This window comes from Macaca thibetana, chromosome 9 (assembly GCF_024542745.1).
Source record: "Macaca thibetana thibetana isolate TM-01 chromosome 9, ASM2454274v1, whole genome shotgun sequence".
NCBI classification, from domain to species: domain Eukaryota; kingdom Metazoa; phylum Chordata; class Mammalia; order Primates; family Cercopithecidae; genus Macaca; species Macaca thibetana.
The window spans coordinates 86749860-86767241 of NC_065586.1; the positions used below are offsets into that span (position 1 = coordinate 86749860).

General features: G+C 42.0%; 2 protein-coding genes across 3 annotated transcripts in view; one reads left to right on the forward strand and one right to left on the reverse strand.

The window, feature by feature from the left end:
• HTR7 (5-hydroxytryptamine receptor 7) overlaps positions 1–16213 on the reverse strand; it is a 116835-nt gene extending 100622 nt beyond the window's left edge. Inside the window, exon 1 of one of the 2 annotated variants that reach the window (XM_050805759.1) lies at positions 15302–16213. In XM_050805759.1, coding sequence (XP_050661716.1) covers positions 15302–15840 — 539 coding nt within the window. In that variant the 5' untranslated portion in view covers positions 15841–16213. The remainder of the gene's footprint in view (positions 1–15301) is intronic. The other variant, XM_050805760.1, reaches the window with a different exon arrangement.
• RPP30 (ribonuclease P/MRP subunit p30) overlaps positions 1–17382 on the forward strand; it is a 427811-nt gene that overhangs the window by 360307 nt on the left and 50122 nt on the right. The window lies entirely within an intron of this gene.

Consider the following 17382-nt stretch of genomic DNA (forward strand, 5'->3'; position numbering starts at 1 on the left):
TTTCTAAAATCCAAAGAATTCTGAATTCTGAAATACCTGTGATCCCAAGGGTTTTAGATAAGAGACTATAAATTTATATTCTAATTATTATTATTAACATCATCTTCTTCTCTGAAAGGCAAGAGAAAATGGTCCATGGTTAACATGGTTGATAAATCATGTTCACAGAGCCAGTGCCCCCTTGAGCCTTGGAAGACCATGCTGGCCAGGCATGGTGGCTCATACCTATAATCTGAGCAATTTGGGAGGCCAAATTTGGCTGATCACTGGAGGCCAGGAGCTCAAGACCAGCCTGGCCATCATGGTGAAAACTCGTCTCTACTAAAAATACAAAAATTAGCCAGGCGTAATGGTGCATGCCTGTAATCCCAGCTTCTTGGAAGGCTGAGGCAGAAGAATCACTTGAACGCAGGAGACAGAGGTTGCAGTGAGCCGAGATCATGCCACTTCACTTCCTCCTGGGCATACAGCAAGACTCTGTCTAAAAATAAGATCCTGCTATGGTTTGAATGTATATGTCCCTCGAAAATTCATATGTTGGAACTTAAACCTCAATGTGATAGTATTAAGAGGCGGACTTTTGGGATGTGATTAAGTTATGAGGTTACAGCCCTCATGGATGGGATTAGCAACTTCATAAAAGGGCTGGAGTAAATTTGCTAGGCCCTTTTGCCCTCTGTTCCTTTGCCACATGAGGATGCAGCAACAAGGCACCATCTTGCAAGCAGATACTATGTCAATACCAGACATGGAACTTGCCTGTGCCTTGATCTTGGACTTCCCAGCCTCTAGAACTGTGAGAAACAAATTTCTATTGTTTATAAATTACCCAGTCTTGGGTATTTTGTTATAGCATCATGAAGGGGTATGACAGATCAGGAGTCAGACATTCCTCATGGCCAAACCTGATACCACTCCTTTCTTGCTGTGTACTCCTAACCTCTATCAGCCTCCCTGTCCTCATCACCCAGGGTTAGGGGTGAGGGTGTGAGTGTGTCCACAGAGTGGTCATGGGGATTAAATGAGATGAATCATACATAGCCCTTGGCACCCAACAATGGGATTGCTACTGCCAGTTATTTTGCTCCTCTACTTGGGTATTGCCTTCATGGCTGACACCCATGGCTTGCTTTCGGGAATGTGTGGCCTTCATCAAAAATGTGTTTATTTAGCGGGAAAAAAAAGGACTCTGAGATTTTTCATTTAATTTTCCCTATGTTTTCACCCTGCTCCATAACACAGCACTGATGATAATAAAAAGCTAACTCCTGGATCTAAGCTGCTAAGACCTTCACATGACTGGCAGCTTTGCTAACGTCGGTGTTCTGCAGAACAGGAAGTAACTCACCAGCCTACTATGTTCTCATGAGGCCAACCTTTGGGATTGTCCCACTGCCTCCACACTGCTTCTATTTTCACCAGACATCTCCTGATCCTAACTTGGTTTCTCAAGTAAACTTCTCCACTGCCACCAAGGGGAATGTCTTGTAGGAAGTTGCAGAATAAGAAGTCAAGGCCCGATGTGTGGATTTGAGAATCAGAAGCACTATTCCCTTTTTCCTTCCCTTTCTTCCCTCCTTCCCTCCATTTTTTTTCCTTCCTTTCTACTTCCTTCCCTCCTTTTATTTTCTTTCCTTCCTTCTTCCTTCCCTCCCTCCCTTCCTTCTGCAGTCAATCCACAAAGATTAACTGAACACCTACCAAGTACAAAGTACTATGCCAAAGGGCTGGCAATGCAGTCTTCAAGATAAGCCTGGGTCATGCTATGCAGAGTGTACAGATGATCCCACAAATCACGAGTTTATTACAGTTAATTTTACAAACCATTAATTACAAATTGAGGTGAGAATTAGGAAGAAAAATTGCAAGGTGTTAAAAAACTGTTTAAGATAGTCAGGGGATTCTAGAAATGTGTCCATGACCTAGTAATATCTAATCAAGGACCTGCCTGAAGAGTGATAAAATTACCCAGCTAAAGAGATAGAAGCGTATTCCAGGGGAGACATGAATAGACATGTGAAGACCCTGAACATCAGAATGTCAGGAAACTGAAAGAAGACCAGAATTGCCAAAATATGGGGAGGAGAGGCGGTATGGATACATGACTGGTTAGTTGGTGGTAGGTAGGAAGAAAGGAAGGAAAGGTGGGAGAAAAGAAAGGGGGAAAGAAGGAAAGGAGGGAAATAATTAAATGGAACCAAATCAAATCTGAAGCAGAAGCTGGCAAGCTCCAGCAGGACCAAATCTGGTCCCAGTCTATTTTTGTATGGCCCCCAGCTAAGAATGGTCTTTGTATTTTTAAGTAGTTGAAAAAAATGAAAAAGAAGAATACTATTTTATGATATGTTAAAATTATATCAAATTCAATTTTCTGTATCCATAAATAAAGCTATATTGGAACACAGCCACCCACACATTTACATATTATCTATGGCTGCTTTCATGCTACAGTGGCAGAGTTGAGGAGTTGCAACAGAGACCTTACGGTCCACAAGCTTAAAATATTTACTATCTATACCTTTACAGAAAAAAAGTGTTTGCCAAACCCTGATTTAGTGAGATTGGCAGAGGCCAGATCATATAATCTTTTCGGTCACATTAAAGATTTACGATCTTATCCCAAGACCAGGGGAACCCAATAAATTGTTTGAACAGGAGAACAGCATGACCCAGTAGTGCCCAAACCTATCTGCACATTAGACTAGAAAGCTTAAAAAAATATGGATACATGAGTCCCACTTCCAGATATTATGAATTAATTAGTCTTGGTATGGCCAGGGCTTTGGAATTTTGAGGAGATTCCTAAGTGACTTTAATATGCAGATGAGCTTGGGAACCATGGATATAATCACATTTTTATGTTTTAAAGATCAGTCCAGCTCAGGGGTTCTCCCTCTGGCTGCACATTAGAATCATCTGGGGGATATTTTCAAATATACTGATGTGACGCCCAGGCCCACCTGGCATCAATTAAATAAGAATCTCTAGGGGGTCTCCCCAAGCATTGGTATACAGTTGCCCAGGTGATTCTAACATGCAGCCAGGGTTGTGCACCCTGTATTAACAGGGGCCAAGTATGAAGACCCAGAGACCCCCGAGAGGCTAATGTGAGTGTCCAGCTGAAAGATGATAGGGACTGAAGTTGAGTTGTTCGGGATAGGGGGCTGTGTAGGGACAATCAGAAAGACTTGGTGATCAGTAAGTGAGAGTGGAAGGCTGAGGTGGAAAATTTCAAAAACGATACTCAAATGTCTAGCAAAGCAACTGGGTGCAAACTGATGGTGCTTATTGGGATGGGAACCTTGGACGAGAAACAAGGTACGGAAGTTACAGCATTATTTCTGTTCTGATGTAGTGTTGAAAAGGAGGGTGCCTTCGGAGAGTTGGCCAGATTAAAGCTATAAGGGACTGCATGATAAAGAGCCTTGAATGCTATCCTAACAATATCCTCCTCATACAGCAGGCAATGGCTACAATGATGTAGTGAAAGACGTATGACCTTTGGATTCAGACACTGTTCCAGTCACATACAATGTGTGTGAGCTTCCTCAGCTTCTTCACCTATAAGTGTTCATATATGTCTTGTTCATCTTTGGCCAGCAGAGTCACTCAATGACAGACACTCAAAAAGCACCCTCACAAGGATATTGTAAAGATTCGATGAGATGCCATGTGTAAAGTGTCTAGAAACTTAAGTAGCACAAAAGGCATTCATAAAATGGTAGTGTTATCCCTGAAGGGTTTCCAAAGAAGCATGACCCAGTGACACCCTCACACTGAAGTTTTAGAAACTGTATGTGACCCCATACATGCATGGAGTGGTCACCTCCATGCATCTGGAGACTTCCTGGTGCCGCATATGATGCCTGGCCGCCAAGAAGACCACCGCCTGCCTGGGATGGCCGCCCTTGGTGCCCAGAAGCCATGAGCTTTCCCCCTAGACCCTTCACTCTGTGATCTTCTGCCCAAGAATTTTGTTTCCATGATACCTCACCCTCTGTTCCGATGCCACCCAAGAGGCTGTGGCTGACCAGCGCTTCAGACACATTGTTCTCTTTTGCCTGTTCTCAAAATTGAATCATATGCCAAGGTGGGGAAAAAAAAGCTTATATGAACATCTGTGCGAAGGATGGGTGAATGAGAGGAGAAATGGTTGAGTATCCCTGATCCAAAATGCTTGGGACCTTTTTCATATTTTTTATATTTTGAAATATGTGCATATACATAATAAAATATCTTGAGCATGGGACCTAAGTCTAAATACAAAATTCATTTATGTTTTATATTTACCTTGTACCCATAGCCTAACAGTAATTTTATTCAATATTTTAAATAATTTTGTGTGCCCATCACATGAGGTCAGGTGTGAAATTTTCTACTTGTGGCATCATGTCAGTACTCAAAGATTCTAATCTTGGAGCATTTTGGGTTTCAGACTTTCAGATCAGGGATGCCCAATCTGTACTAGGTTTAGCTGCTGAAATTAAGTTCAGCTGCATGTGATAAACAACACAATGGTATTAATTCATCAATTAGCAAGAAGTCAAGGTTCCAGCAATTCTGTGGAGTTGACAGTCCTCCATGATCCAGGCTACCATTCCAGTATACTGCTCTTCTTTACCAAGCATGGCCATTTTTGTCCATCTTGACTAAGATGGTCAGAGCTCTAGCCACCATCTTCATATTCCAGGCAAGAAGATGGAGGAAAGGACAGAAAACAGGAAGAGGACACACACCAATTTTCTTGAAGGCAGTTTCTGGGAAACTGAAACATAATACTTCTACTAACATCTCTCAAGCCCAAATTTAGTAACATGGCCACATCTAGCTATAAGGGAGGCTAAGAAATGCAGTCTTTATTCTGGGCAGCCATATCCCCAGGTCAAAGCAGGAATTCCCATAACTGAGGAGGAAGGGGAGGATGGAGATTGGGGTAGGCAACCAGCAGTATCTACTGCAAGGGGTGAAGGGTTATTGACGGGCTTCTCCTATGCTGTTCCCTCACTCAGAATGCCTTTCTGCTCCCTCTCTGTGAGTTCACTCAAAGACTCATTCACTGCCTCTGTGTTCTTGGCATCTGCTGCTCCTTTGACTGGAATGTTCCATGTCTCCACTTTTATTATTTTCCTTAAATATATTTATACACATAGATATAAATAAATACACAATATTTGAACGGGCTTTGAACACAAGTTCCATCCATACAAACTGTATGTCCTTGGCAAGTCACTTCTACCCCCTGAGCCTTAATTTCCTCCTACATCAAGTGGGGATACTCATGCCCACCTCACAATGTTGTAGAGGGGATCAGTGGAGATTTCTGTATTTGGGAGTGGTCTATAAGGAATAAAGCATTAAACATCTATTAGCTATTATCATTTCTACCCTGAAGCATTACTTCCTGTTAGTTAATGTAAGAGGAAAAAAAAAGTAGTTGGTGGCTAAGTGCTACTACACAAAAGAACAGGGCAGAAGACCCATTTCATCTCCTTCTCACTTTCCCATAGCAAAGCCAGAAGAGGATTCCATCAATTCTTAAAATGTATCTACAAGCAGAAAATTAATTTTAGAGATGAGCAAGGATAACTTCCTTTGAAGTGAAAGGAGATCTGGAGAAGCCAGAATGCACCCTGCCCTGCTGATTGAAGCAGAATTAAAGCCAAAAGCAGAACTCAGATCATCAGAGGGAATGAGTCATAGTACCTGGCGAGGAAGCAAGGCTTCAGCCAGACACCAATCAGAGCTAAATATTACAGCTCTTGCAAATAAGGCAGATGAGTTCCTGTAACCATGAACAACCCAAAGGTGGCCCCTGCCCTCATACACAAAGCTAAAAATTAACGGTTGCTGACAGCATTAAAACAATAACTGTATCTGCTCAGATTAATCATATATCTGACTTAATCCAAATATACCTCACGAGATGTATCAAATACATACTTTTGCCCCTTTCATTATAATATGAAATACATATGCATGAAAGTGCCTAAAATATACACGGACACTTTAACAATAATTAAGCTAACCCTTTTGTAATTACCACTCCAGTCAAGAAAGAAAACACTATACCACCTTAGAAGCATGCCTCTCTGATCTCAGTTTTCTTCATCCCATCTAACCATCTAAAAGCAATCACTGTGTTTGTTCTTTCTTTTTTTTTTTTCTCTTTTTTTAGACAGGGTTTGCTTTTGCTGCCCAGGCCGGAGTGCAATGACGCGATCTCGGCTCACCGCAACCTCAGCCTCCCAGATTCAAGCGATTCTCTTGCCTCCCGAGTAGCAGGGATTACAGGCATGTGCCACCATGCCCAGCTAATTTTGTATTTTTAGTAGAGACAGGGTTTCTCCATGTTGGTCAGGCTGGTCTCTAACTCCCAACCTCAGGTGATCCACCCGCCTCAGCCTCCCAAAGTGCTGGGATTACAGGTGTGAGCCACTGTTCCTGGCCTCTTTGTTCTTATGAGATATATTTCCTTTCTTTTCCTTATAATATTACCACTTATGTACATCCCTAAAAATAGTTTTGTCTATTTAAAATTTTTATTTTAATTGAATCACATACGTATATACTTTATACTTTGCTGCTTCTGCTCAGCCTTACATTTGTAACCCCAAAATATTTATCAGTGAAATGATATGACATCTGAAATTTGATTTAAAATAATTGAATGAAGGAGGAGTTGCAAATTATATTTTTAATAAATTGACCATAAATTGATCACTGTTGAAAATGGATGATGGCTACATCAGACTTACAGTATACCTGACTTTAATATATGTTTCCAAATTTATATAACAAAAAATAGTTTAAATTACTTCATGAGATTCATTTGGTTGCTGTGTGTAGTTAGAATTTGTTCATTTTCATTGCTGTATAGCAATACTTCTCTAAGATCCCAAGACCAGAAGCATCAGAATCACTTGGGAATTTATGTGAAGTATTTTTTTTTTTTTTTTTTTTTTTGAGACTGAGTCTGGCTCTGTCGCCCAGGCTGGAGATGAAGTATAAATTCTTAGCCCCACCCCAGACTTTTGAAATCAGAAACTCTCACGGTAAGGTTTCTGATTTGGTAAGGTCTGGGGTGACGCCCAACAATTTGTGTTTTAATAAGTTCTCCAGGTAGTTCTGAGGCACATTCAAGTTTGATAAACACTCCTAAATGGCATTCTGTTATATGACTATACCATAATTTATTTATTCATTCTACTATTGACACATGTGTGTATTATTTCAAGTTTTAAGGTTTCAAGTTTGTGAATACCATAAATATTCTTATAGAAGACTTTTGGTGGACAAGCGTCTTTCTGATATATACCTGGTGATAAAACAACAAGGTCTTAGGGTGTATGTATTTTTAACATTACATGATAACATTAAACTATTTGCAAAGTGGTTCACCAATTTACAGTCCCACTAGTAATGTATGTAAATTCCCTTTGCTCCATATCTTTCCCAACACTTGGTAGTTTTTTGACATTTTAATTGTTGTCAATCTAGAGGGTTAAACACTTAAACTTTCCAACTTAGAATTTTTTTAAAAAACACACATATTAGAGAACAGAACTTCAGATGTAAAATCAGTTTCACAAATATATTAGTTGGTGAGTTTTCATGGAGTAAACCCGATGCAGGAAAGAATCTGGTACAATAGAGAAACTGAGAAAGGTCAATGTGACTGGAATGTGGCAAACAAGACAGAATGCAGTTCAAGATGTTGAGAAGTGAGGCAGGGACAAACCAAGGACCTCCTACATGTGCTAAAGAGTGAATTTTATTCCAGGTGAAATGAAAAGAAAATGAAAAATTTTAAGCAGGAAATTTACATAATTATGTTTCTATATTAGCATACATTTAAAATATTTCAGGCACATATCCACTTCTAGCTACAATGGGTTGTTTGATACTTCAGACCAATGCTTCTGCTGAAAGTCACTTTAAAAGCTGGATAAAGCACAAATACACACACACACACACACACACACACACACACACCTGCATGCTATGATGCCCAAAAGCATCAAGCAGTTGTTGAGACAACCAGGACTTCAGGGAACAAAATCCTAAAGAAGACAGAAGCACAGGGAGGTGAGCCAATATTGTGCAGCTGCTTTTTCCCTTGGGAATTTGTCAAAATTGGGTGAAGGGTAAGGGGCTAAGGATCCAGGTAAAGAGCCTCAGCAGAGAGTTGCTAATAAGGGGCAAAAACACCAGAAGAGCATTTGGCAGTCTCTTGGAGATAGAGAGGCAAAAGTCAGAGGCCTAAAAGGTAAAGATGCCAGTGAAACCTAAGCCTAGCACCTGTTTGATATTTCCCTCAAAACATTTGCTGAATTCTCAGACTGCATAAGGCAGGAGGCTAAGAAGCCATGCTTGACAGTTTCACAGTTTTGAGGAAAGAACATTTAAAGTTCTGAACTAGCCAGCGGGAGAAGTCATTGGGCTGAAATCCTAAGAAGGCTACATCCTAGAAAGCCATCTGCCAGTGGCAGAGCTCTATCAGAACTAAAATACAGCCTATGTTCAGTTCAGTCCCTAACTGGATTAAAATAATTAATTGTCCAATATGCCTGCCTAGCATTTTCTCTGGAACAAAATAACATCATCTACAGCATCTACATTTTTCATGCAATATGATGAATATTCAATCAACATTTGCCAGGCATGCCAAGACCAAAAACCCAGAGAAAAACACAGATCACACAAAGAAACCACAAGTGACTCAGATATTGGAGTCAGGAAACAAAGAGTCAAACTATGATTAATATACTAAAAAATATAACAAGATGAAGAAATTAGATGAAAAGGTAGAGAATTTCACCAAAAAAATCAGCATCAATTTAAAAAGCTTAAATGGAATTTCTAGAATTATAAAATACCACTATGGAAATTAACTCAATAGATAAGGTTGAACAACAGATTAGACATAGTAAAAGAGACAATTAACAAATTGGAAGGCTGGTCAAAATTTTTTCAAAACTCAAGCACAGAGGTAAAACATAAAATGGAAAATATAGAAAAGAGTAAGAAATGTGTGTGACAGTAAAAAGGTCTACAATACATATATCTGAAGACATAGAAAAATAAAGAATGGAACAATAGTAGTGTCTGACAAGATAACAGCAAACTGATTAAAGATATTAATACACAAATTTTAAAAATCATTAGGAACCCCAAACAGGGTTAACAGTAAATAAACAACAAAAATCAATACAGCCAGACCTAGTGACATCAAAGAAAAACTGAAAACTGATAAAAATTAAAGACAAAGACAAAACCCTAAAAATAGTCAGGGGAAAAAAGACACATTACCTTCCATGGAGTCATAATAATGTTGGCTAATGGCTGATTTTTCAACAGAAATGATGGAAGTCAGAAAACAATGGAACAATGTTTTAAAGTTCTGGGGAAAAAAAACTAGAAATATAAAATTCCATACTCAGTGAAAATATCATTCAAAAATGAAGCTGAGGCCAAATGCATTGGTTCACACCTGTGATCCCAGCACTTTGGGAGGCCGAGGTGGGTGGATCACAAGGTCAGGAGACTGAGACCATCCTGGCTAACATGGTGAAACCCTGTCTCTACTAAAAATACAAAAAATTAGCAGGGCGTGGTGGCAGACACCCGTAGTCCCAGCTACTCGGGAGGCTGAGGCAGGAGAATGGCGTGAATCCAGGAGGCGGAGCTTGCAGTGAGCTGAGATCACGCCACTACACTCCAGCCTGGGCAACAGAGTGAGACTCCGTCTAAAAAAAAAAAAAAAAAGAAAAGAAAGAAGCTGAAATGAAGACACTTTCAGACAAGTAAGAATTGAGAGGATTTGTCACTAGCAAACCCTCAGTAATATGGTTTGGCTGTGTCCCCACCCAAATCTCACCTTGAATTGTAATAATCCCCACATGTCAAGGGCAAGGCCATATGGAGATAATTGAATCATGGGGGCGGTTTCACCCATACTGTTCTCCTGGTAGTGAATAAGTCTCACGAGATCTGATGGTTTTATAAATGGGAGTTCCTGTGCACAAGCTCTCTCTTGCCTGCCGCTATGTAAGACGTGTCTTGCTTCCCCTTCACCTTCCCCCATGATTGTGAGGCCTCTCCAGCCATGTGGAAGTGTGAGTTAAACCTCTTTCCTTTATAAATTATCCAGTCTCAGGTATGTCTTTATTAGCAGCATGAGAACAGACTAATACATTCAGTAAAAAAATAATGCTGGGCAGGGCATGATGGCTCACATCTATAATCTCAGCACTTTGGGAGGCCAGGGTGGGAGAATTACTTGAGGCCAGGAGTTCAAGACCAACCTGAGCAACATAGCGAGACTCTCTCTATGTTAAAAAAAAAAAAAAAAAAAAAGTTTTTTAATTTAAAAAATAATAATGCTAACAGGCATCTAATTTGGCAGAAAATGATCCCAGATGAAAAGGCAGTAACGCAGAACAAAATAAAGAACACTGGAAAAGATAAACACGTAAGCAAAGAAGAATGAATACTGACTGTTACAACAATAAAAATAATATCTAATGGGTTTTAATAACCTGTAGACCTAAAATGAATGCCAATAATAACATAAAAGGTGTGAGGCGATAGATAAAATTAAAATGTTCCAAAGTACCTTATTACCTAGGATTGTATTTCCCCAAAATAAATTTAAACATGTCCACAAATGACTCACACACAAATGAATGTTCAGAGCAGCACTATTAGAGATAGCCAGAAACTGGAAAAAACTCAAATGTCCATCTACTGTGAATGGATAAGCAAATTATGGTATATTTATACAATGGAATACTACTTACCAATAAAAATGAATGAACCACTGATAGGCTAAAAACTACAGATGACTCTCACAGACATTATGTTGAGAAAAAGAAGCCAGATTCAAAAGAGTACATACTATACAATTCCATTTATATGAAGTTCTAGCCAAGCAAAACCCCAATGTGTGATGCTAAAGTCAGGACAATAGTTCTCTTTGCAGGCAATAGAAACTAGAAAGGGAGAGGAGGGGACCTCTGGGAGGTTGCCAGTATTCTATTTCTTAATATAGTTGTTTACATGGATGTGGAAATTCATCAAGCTTCATACTTAGAATTGTGCACATACATATACTTTTCTATATGAATTTCAAAAGGTTTAACAAATATTTCAGTCATACAAAAAGTTATACAAAGGATAAGAAGTCTATATTCACCACTGAGATTAAGAAACAAAACCTTACCAACGTAGGTGATATATATACTACTGATTATACCTCCACCCACGCCACCAGAGATAAACCACTGTCCTGAATTTGGTGTCAACCACTCCCCTGCACTATTTTATACTTTTACTCCTTCTACAAGCTTCCCTAAATGATATGTAAAACTATTTTCCATGTGTTAAAACTATACATAAAAAGTAATTTGATTTCTTTTTTTTTTTTTTTTTTAAGACAGTGCCTCACTCTATTGCCCAGGCTAGAGTGCAGTGGTGTAATCATGGCTCACTGCAGCCTCAACCTCCCAGGCCAAAGTGATCCTCCCACCTCAGCTTCCCAAGTAATTGAGACCACAAGCATTTGCCACCATGCCTGGCTCTTTTCTTTTCTTTCCTCTTCTTTCCTTTCTTTTCTTTTCTTCCTTTCCTTTCCTTTCTTTTCTTTTCTTTTCTTTTTTCTTTTTTTTTGTAGAGGTGGGAGTCTCCCTATGTTGCCCAGACTGGTCTTGAACTCCAGGGCTCCAGCAGTCCTCCAGCCTTGGCCTCCCACAGTGCTGGGATTACAGTTGTGAGCCACCACATCTGGCTGGTAATTTGATTTCTATTTTTAAAAGATCATTCTAAAATTAGCACAAAGGAATTTTCTTGGATGACAAGATATTGTATATCTTGATTAGAACATTGGTCACATAGGTATATATATATTTGTCAATATACGAATTGGATATTTAAGATCTGTGCATGTCATTATATGTAAATTATCTCACTTAAAAAAGTTTTCTAAATAGACCGTTCTTGCTTCTTCTCAGGGAATAGATCAGGGCTGGACAGAAGTGGAACCAAGAAAGTCAATTAGAATATTGCAGTAAACCTGATGAGCATCAAAGTCATCTATCTAAAGTGTAAGGAAGAAAAGATAACTTATGGATACAATTCTTTGAGCAGCTTAACTGTGAAGCAGGGCAGTAGCTGGAGGAAGAAGTGAGGCCAGAGGCCAAAAAAGGGTTTTAAAAGATACAAAACAGAACTTAACACTGTAGAAAGGAAAAGCTGAAGAAAGACCATCAATGAGCTGGGCATGGTGGCTCACGCCTGTAATCCCAGCACTTTGGGAGGCCGAGGTGGGCAGATCAGTTGCCAACATGGCAAAACCCCGTGTCTACTAAAATACAAAAATTAGCCAGGCATGGTGGCATGCACCTGTAATCGCAGGTACTTGTGGGGGCTGAGGCACAAGAATCACCTGAACCCAGGAGCCAGAGGTTGCAGTGAGCCGAGATTGTACCACTGTACTCCAGCCTGGGTAACGGAGTGAGATTCTGTCCCCTCCACACCCCCACACCCCCTAAAACAAACAGAACAACAACAACACAAAAGACCATCCATGAAGAAACAACGAACAAAGTCCTTGAGAAGGTGGGGAGACAGAATATAATGTCCAAGTAGTTTGGTATTTGCTGGCTCACAATGTCTTTTTGCTTTTTAACTGAAAGGAAGTTAAAAGAAGGGTACATATGCAGGACAGATTGTTTGGTGGTGAAAAGATAAAAGTTCTCATCTGATGGCTGCTACTTTTTCAATGAATACAAGTCATTTTCTGAAAAACACAGAGGATAGGAGCTCTGAAGCCTGTGAAAAACAGTATGGCATTACATTAGAAAAGCATCCCAGTGTGATGGGGAGTGGTTAAGAAAAATGAAAGGTTCCATTTTAGACAGGTTAAATGCCCAACAGATATCCAAACTCTCAAAGTACAGTATGAACATGAAAGCAACAATACTGTAATTAATCTTTGATTATGCTGCACAAAGCACAGTGTATCCTATATTAGGTACTCAAGAGGGAATGAACAAGGGAATGAATGAAGATAATTTTTTTTACATATTTTCACAGCACATTTAATATCATCTGTCATATTCTACAACGGAATTGCAGAAAATATTCTTTTCAGAAATAATATATTTTCCTTTTTTCTCATTTTTAGTTCTCAGTGTTCTTGGAAGAAAATCAGTCTGTGTCTTCCAATTTTATCAATTCTTCATTTTCTCTGAAGACATGATATGCTGGTCTTCTAAAATAACTTTTAAGCAGAATTCACCAATGGGGCAATTCTCACAGGTAAAAGGAGAATCTATATGCCTATGTGAACACAATTTGTGACAATCATGAGAATATAGTTAACACTAAAATTTTAAGCTCTTGCAAAGAAGGATTAATCTCTTCTCTGTATCCAGGACATGCCTGCCGATGCTAAATCACACATGCATGCTCAGTGAAGAATGCCTTTAGCTCATGTATAGGGATCACAAGATGATCTCAGCCAAACCTCAACGTAGCCCAGAAAAAGAGAAACACTGGCTGTCTTAGGAGACAAATTAGCACAAGGTACTATTTATGTATCATTTATCAACTGTGAAATTTTAAAAAATGGTTATAAATACAGTACTTGCAGCATAAACCGTTATTTGTTTTATTACACTAAGTTCCATTTAAAAGGACTCCATTCATGCAGGATGCTCTGTTTTGGTTGGCTGAGCAGTCAGATTTCTGTGCTTATAATTCATGTATATACTTACTATGTGTATTGAGTGTACTCTCTTAATTCCAGTTGCCACAGCCAGACTGTAAATGCATATGTTTTTGTCATTCTTAACTACTGTAATTCAGAACTTCAGCTGCCAAATTTGGTGCTAATATTCTCACATATGCAGTTCATGCTCTGCTCTTAAATAATTCCTTGTTTGCTGTCAGCACCTTCTACCATGATATATAAAATGGGAGAATCAATTTAAAGAAAAATAACCTAAATTGTTAACTAAATGGAGCTGCAATGTATTTTTCTTCTTGAAAATATTCCCTTTCCTATTATTTCCTTTATTTAGTAATTATAAACCCTGGTCAAGCAAAAAATGTATATAGCAGAACATTTTAAGTATCAGCAAACCACAAACAGCTGTGTTTTCAAGAAGAAAAAAAGGAAAATCTCAGTTTCATGCTAGACCATTTTTTGAGGCACTGTCATTTTAAGTGTGGAGGCATCAATTATTTCCCCTAGGCTGAAAGGTCTACACATATAAAGGTTCTATAGATCCACTAAGAAAATAAGCAACCATTTCTGTGTATCATTAAACACAACAGGATACTAGTCCTGAAACACCGGCAGAATTCTGAGTGTGAACATTAAGGTTTCATACATCAGTTTCAAGTGAAATAGTTGTTTTAGGCCAAAGACGTTTGAGACCATACTTCAGGTTGTCAACTGCATAATATTTCAAGGGTCAAAAACTAGCTCCATTTCAAAAGCCTGTAACCTTACAGTCTGAAGAAACCCTGTGGGTCTCCTAGTTCAACATGACACTCAAGGCAGGAATTTTTCCCCTAGCATCCCTGACAGATGGTCAGCCTCTGTTGCAATTACTCCAGTGGGGGAGTTCTCAACAGAAGGTTCCCAAGGGCTATGATGAAAGGCCAGAACCAGCCATTCAGACCTGGAGTAAGGCTCCAGTCAGTAAGCTCGCAAGATACAGACAGCATTACCAAACATTAAAACCAGACTTCCACAAGCAAGAATGCGATTCTGAATTGACCATCATAAGGATGCAATGTCTAAGACACGCAGACCCCAATTCTAGAACCATCAAAGGTCCTTTCACTGGCCTAGGGAGTAGCTCTCACAACTGGGGAAGCAAGGTGGCTTTTCTCCGATTTTTTTTTTTTTTTTAAATGACTCTTTAAGGCTCACAGCAAGGCTTGATCAAGTCAGGGAGCATCAAATCCCTTCCTTCCAAAAATCAAGGCAAGGGACCCCCTGGCGGAAATGCTAAAGCTTAAAATACTCTTAACTTTGGTCTTAAATTCGTCACTACAGTAAACCAGAACATTTCGGGTTTTTCTTTTAAAGATGTACATAGGCTATGCTATAACTGAAGTTTGGATGGTGTAGGGTAGATGGGGGGTGGGGGGCGAGCCGTGTTTTCAGCGCAGCCCTTCATCCCGCCTTGAAGTCTGGCTTGATTCTCCCTGGAAATCCAGGCGAGCGCGCGGGGCTGAGCTGCCTGCCGGTCCCCAGCCGGAGCCTGGGACGGGGCGGTCCGGCCCTTACCTGTCAATGCTGATCACGCACAGGGTCATGATCGAGGCCGTGCAGCACATGACGTCCATGGCGATGAAGACGTTACAGAAAAAGTGGCCAAAGATCCACTTGCCCCCGATGAGGTCGGTGACGCTGACGAAGGGCATGACCGCCACGGCCACTGAGAGGTCGGCCAGCGCCAGGGACACGATCAGGTAGTTGGAGGGCTGGCGGAGCTTCTTGACGAAGCACACGGAGATCACCACTAGGCAGTTGCCCGCGATCGTCAGCAGCGTGATGAGCGTCAGGATGGAGCCGATCACAACTTTCTCGGCTCTGCCGTAGTTGATCTGTTCCCCACAGCCGGAGGCATTGTCCGGGGGCGCGTCCCAGGTGGGCGCGGGGCTGGCTGTCACCTCGCTCAGCAGGTGCGGCGCCCAGGAGCCCGCGACCGGGTCGGCGCCACCGTCGGGGCTCAGGTCGGGCAGCCCGCGCCCCACCTCTGGCAGAAGGAAAGAGCGGAGGTGCCCGTAGAGGTCTGGGCGGCCGCTGCTGTTAACGTCCATCATCGCGCCGCCGTGTGCCGCTGCCCATGGAGCCGGCGCCCCCGCCACGCGCTCCGGCTGCCGGCCCCGGGGCTTCACCTCACCGGTTCCGCTCCGCCCGGCCCAGCCATGGGGCCCGCGCCGACCGCTGGGGGGCGCCCCGCTCGGTCTCGGAGCCCCGCACTCCCCGGACCCCCCGCCGCTGCGGATAACGCGGGAGCGCGGCCTCACGGGGACTCCCTGCGGGAGGCACCTCGGCCCCCGACGGACGCCCGGGACACGCGAAGTCGAGGGAGCTCGGGCCGGGCTCCGCCGGCAGCTCCACAGCTCGCAGCAGCCGCTCGGCTGGGCCGAGAGCGCCCGGGCGGCAGCGGCAGCGGCAGAAGTTGCGGAGTGCGCCCCGCCCCTCGCGCCCGCCGCCGCCGCCGCCGCCGCCGCTCCCCTGCGGCAGCCGCGCCGCGTCCCCGCCGCCGCCGCCTCCGGCCGCTGCCCGCGCCCTCGCGCTCCTGGGACGGGATACCCGGGCTGGGCAGGGACCGCCGCCTCTCCCGCGCCTCCCTACTGTGAGGGGGCGGCGCTGCACGCGCCTCCCGGGATCCCGGGATCCCAGGTCCCTTCGCCCGGGAAGCTGTCCTTGCCGCATGATAGATACTCAGAACCCCTCCAGCCGACCCCAGCCTCCGCACAGTAGTCAGCCACAGTTCAGTGGGGCATTTTTCTTTTGTTAAGAGGCCTAATGAGCCAGCGGATGTTCGGGCTCATTGCGAAATAAAGAACCTGGAGGGGGATTTTATTTTTCTTAATTAAACAAACAAACAAAAAAACCTCTCCGAGCACTACACTAAGCAACAAATAGGTACTTCCGTTTTCTATTTTGACCGCTTATGGAAAGAAGCGAAGATGGAAAAGAAGCAGCCGAATGGGGTGAGGGTGGGAGCTCCGAGAAGAGGAAGAAGGAAAAAAAGGAAGGGGGATTCCTTAAGCCCCTGGCACTTGAGAGATGGGGATGCTCTGGGGACGAGGCCTCCAAGGGGGTTAAACCCATTTAGACTAATCCTTCCTGGATGTCTAGAAACAGTCCTCTTCGCTCTGAAAATAGACCCTGATTGCCCTTATATTTCGACTTCAAAGCCTAATATATTGAAAAGAGAGTTAATTTTCCCGTAGCATTCTGGAAGTGTTACACATAAGCAAAGAAATGGCCGGTTATACTGTTCTATAGAGGAATCCACGAGGTGTATGTTGATTTAATACCTATTGGCTAAAATTCCCCTTAGTATCTAAACCCTGTCAGAGCGACTGATTTTTATTGTTTGTGAGACTTGCTTCATTCCATGTCGTTTAAAGGTTTCACTGGAAGCCAGCAGTGATTTCTTTAGTTTAAGACTCTAAAAATAATCAAATCTGTTTTCTTTTCTTGTTAGGCCCTAGCGGATTATAAATAAGAAGAAAAGGAATAAAAATCTCAAAGTATATTGATCAGAGTGCTGAATAGTACTTCCATTCTTCAAGGTGGGTATTAGCCCTGTTTTTCCAGATAAGGAAACTTATTTGCTCTTGCAATCA